The sequence below is a fragment of the Homarus americanus genome, unplaced genomic scaffold (assembly GCF_018991925.1).
Source record: "Homarus americanus isolate GMGI-L3 unplaced genomic scaffold, GMGI_Hamer_2.0 scaffold32159, whole genome shotgun sequence".
NCBI classification, from domain to species: Eukaryota; Metazoa; Arthropoda; class Malacostraca; order Decapoda; family Nephropidae; genus Homarus; species Homarus americanus.
Window position 1 is genome coordinate 283,070 of NW_024742776.1, and position 2,557 is coordinate 285,626.

Here is a 2,557-nt window from a genome sequence, read left to right on the forward strand (position 1 = left end):
CCTGACGTGTGACATCATGACCTGGTGTGTGAGACATCCTAACCTGGTTTGTGATGCATGACCTGGATTTTGATGTTATTGACATTAAATGGCGTAATGGTTTGTACCCTGGCGTGCCTTGACCTTTCGTGACGTCATGACCTGGAGTGTCGTGACCTTTCGTGACGTCATGACCTGTTGTGCGTGAGACAATAGAGGTAGAGAGCCCCTGATGTGGTCTCAGGTAATGTGTGTTCAATCACGTGGGTACATGACCTTGGTTGAAAGGGTTATTCAGATCAGGCCACCTATGTTGTTTGGGGGGGGGGGTGATGCAGTAGATAAACACTAGTTACAAGAGGCTATGTCTGATGTGTGGTTATGGTGTTGATTGATTGAAAAATATGAAAACACAGGCAGGTAAAAACAGGTAGAAAGTGGTGGAAAGTGTGTGTGTGTGTGTGTGTGTGTGTGTGTGTGTGTGTGTGTGTAATCCAACATTAAAACTTTCATCTTCTACATCATCATCATCACCATCAATATCACCACCATCATCACCATCACCACCAGCCTCACCACCACCATCACTCATGTGCAGTATATAGAGAGCGTGTGGTTCTTGCGGTAATGATGTGGTCATCCTCCAACCCTTTACCGCAAACCGTATAATTCTTGCCCACCGTTTATCTATCTAGCTATCTATCTATCAGTTAATCACTCAAACTATCTACTTACCAATCCATCTATCTATAGGTCTCTCTCTCTCTCTCTCTCTCTCTCTCTCAGGTGTTTGGTAATCCCCGTCTATTAGGTTAGGTTAGTAATTCCCGTCTTAAATATCGTATATATTTTTTAAGTCGTTTTTATTAATGTCTTCTACAGGTGAGGTGAAGGAACCAGGTGTACTGAACCTGTGTAGATCATGTTCCGTGTTTCCGGCCTCGTGTAGGTGAGGTGCAGTTCAGGATAGTTACCTTCATCATCATTTTCGTCATTATCATCAAGTACATTATTATTTTTATTACTATTGTTGTTTTAATTATTGTTATTATTATTATTATTATTATTGTTATTATTGTTTATATTTGGGTAATTTTCGTTAACGTTATATTTTTCATTATTATCATGTCATTATTATCGTCACCATCATTCGTTATCATATTTTTCATTATCATCGTCATCATCATTATCATATTTGTCATTATCGTCATCATAATCAAGATCATCATCATCTTCACTATACCTTTTCTTCCTCACTATACCTTCATTATCTCACTGTACTCTATCTTCACTATACTATGCCATCACTATCTCACTATACCTTCATTACCTCACTATACTATACCATCACTATCTCACTATACCTTCTCTATCTCACTAGATCTTCACTACGTCACCATACTTCACTATAACCTAGCGACGGAGTTAACTTTGTTTTGATGGTAAAAATTCTTCCTTCACTATATTTTCCAAGGCTAAATATTGAATTGAGGTCTGTGCTTAAATTAATGATTTTCACATTTTACCGGCAATATGGAGCCTCTGTTTATCTTGCGTGAGTCCTACAGCCATATTTGGAAAGGGGTCACGTTTCCGCCTAAGCATCTAATGCAAATTGACAATAAAATTTCTAAGAAGTTACTCTACAAGATATTAATCAAGAACGACCTTGAAAACTTGCGCCGGGTACGCGCTGTGGGCCAAGGAACCAGCGGTGTAGTCCATCTTATTGAATATAAAAATGAACACGTCGTCCTCAAAACATTTAAAAACGATAAACCAAAGACGTTCCGCCGAGAAGCCAACAAACATTTTATCCTCGACGGTGCTGGAGGAGCACCCGTCATATACTGTATATGCTCCACCCCCCCGGCTCTCGTCATGTCTTACACTGGCATAGCTTTTGAGAAGCTGTACTTCACATGGTCTGAGAAGCAGCTTGTATGTTACCTTATCAAGCTCGCAGAAGCATTGGAAGAGATCCATGCAAAAGGCGTCATCCATAACGACCTTAAAGTCAATAATATCACAGTGCTGGACGAGGAAGTCCACGTTATAGACTTTGGTCTTAGCACAATGGCGGGGGAGGTGTTCCCGTTCATCCCCGCAAAAAGGTGTAACTGGATGGCACCGGAACTCTCCAATGGTCAACCAACCTCTCCTGCCAGTGATGTATTTTCTTTCAGTACAATAATTGGTACAGTTGTATAGACATTTAAGGGTGTTGCGTGGTTAAAGTATTCTTTACAGTTAGTGGCAGCTCTCACCGGCTGTCCAGACCCAGATCACCGGGCGTCTCTCTCGTATGTTCTCCAGATTCTCCGAGGAAACTTGAGTCGTCTTGAATGATGTACTCAGCTGTATATAAATTTCAATAAGATTATTTGTAATAACTCTTGTATAAATATCCACTAAAACACTTGTAGCCTCTGTATATAAACTCTGTCTGCCGTCTTTAGCATACTTTCAAATTTCTTTTACATTTTACTGCTGCAATACCGTCTTACGCTGCACTTGACAACACTCTCTTTCACTGGCCCTGTCACCTTCACTCCTCACACCGTGGTACATTCACCTC

The 2,557-nt window shown here is 40.6% G+C and overlaps 1 protein-coding gene across 1 annotated transcript; it reads left to right on the forward strand.

Annotated features, from left to right (window-relative positions):
• The first annotated feature begins 1,512 nt into the window (after nt 1-1,512).
• Nucleotides 1,513-2,190, forward strand: LOC121877041 (serine/threonine-protein kinase STY8-like). Its single transcript, XM_042382654.1, has one exon. It carries the CDS (start codon nt 1,513-1,515, stop codon nt 2,188-2,190), a length of 678 nt encoding a protein of 225 aa, XP_042238588.1.
• The last annotated feature ends 367 nt before the right edge of the window (nt 2,191-2,557 follow it).

Bases quoted from the DNA above. Each gene is read 5' to 3' on its own strand.
- LOC121877041 (XM_042382654.1), top strand. From the start codon at position 1,513: ATGGAGCCTCTGTTTATCTTGCGTGAGTCCTACAGCCATATTTGGAAA.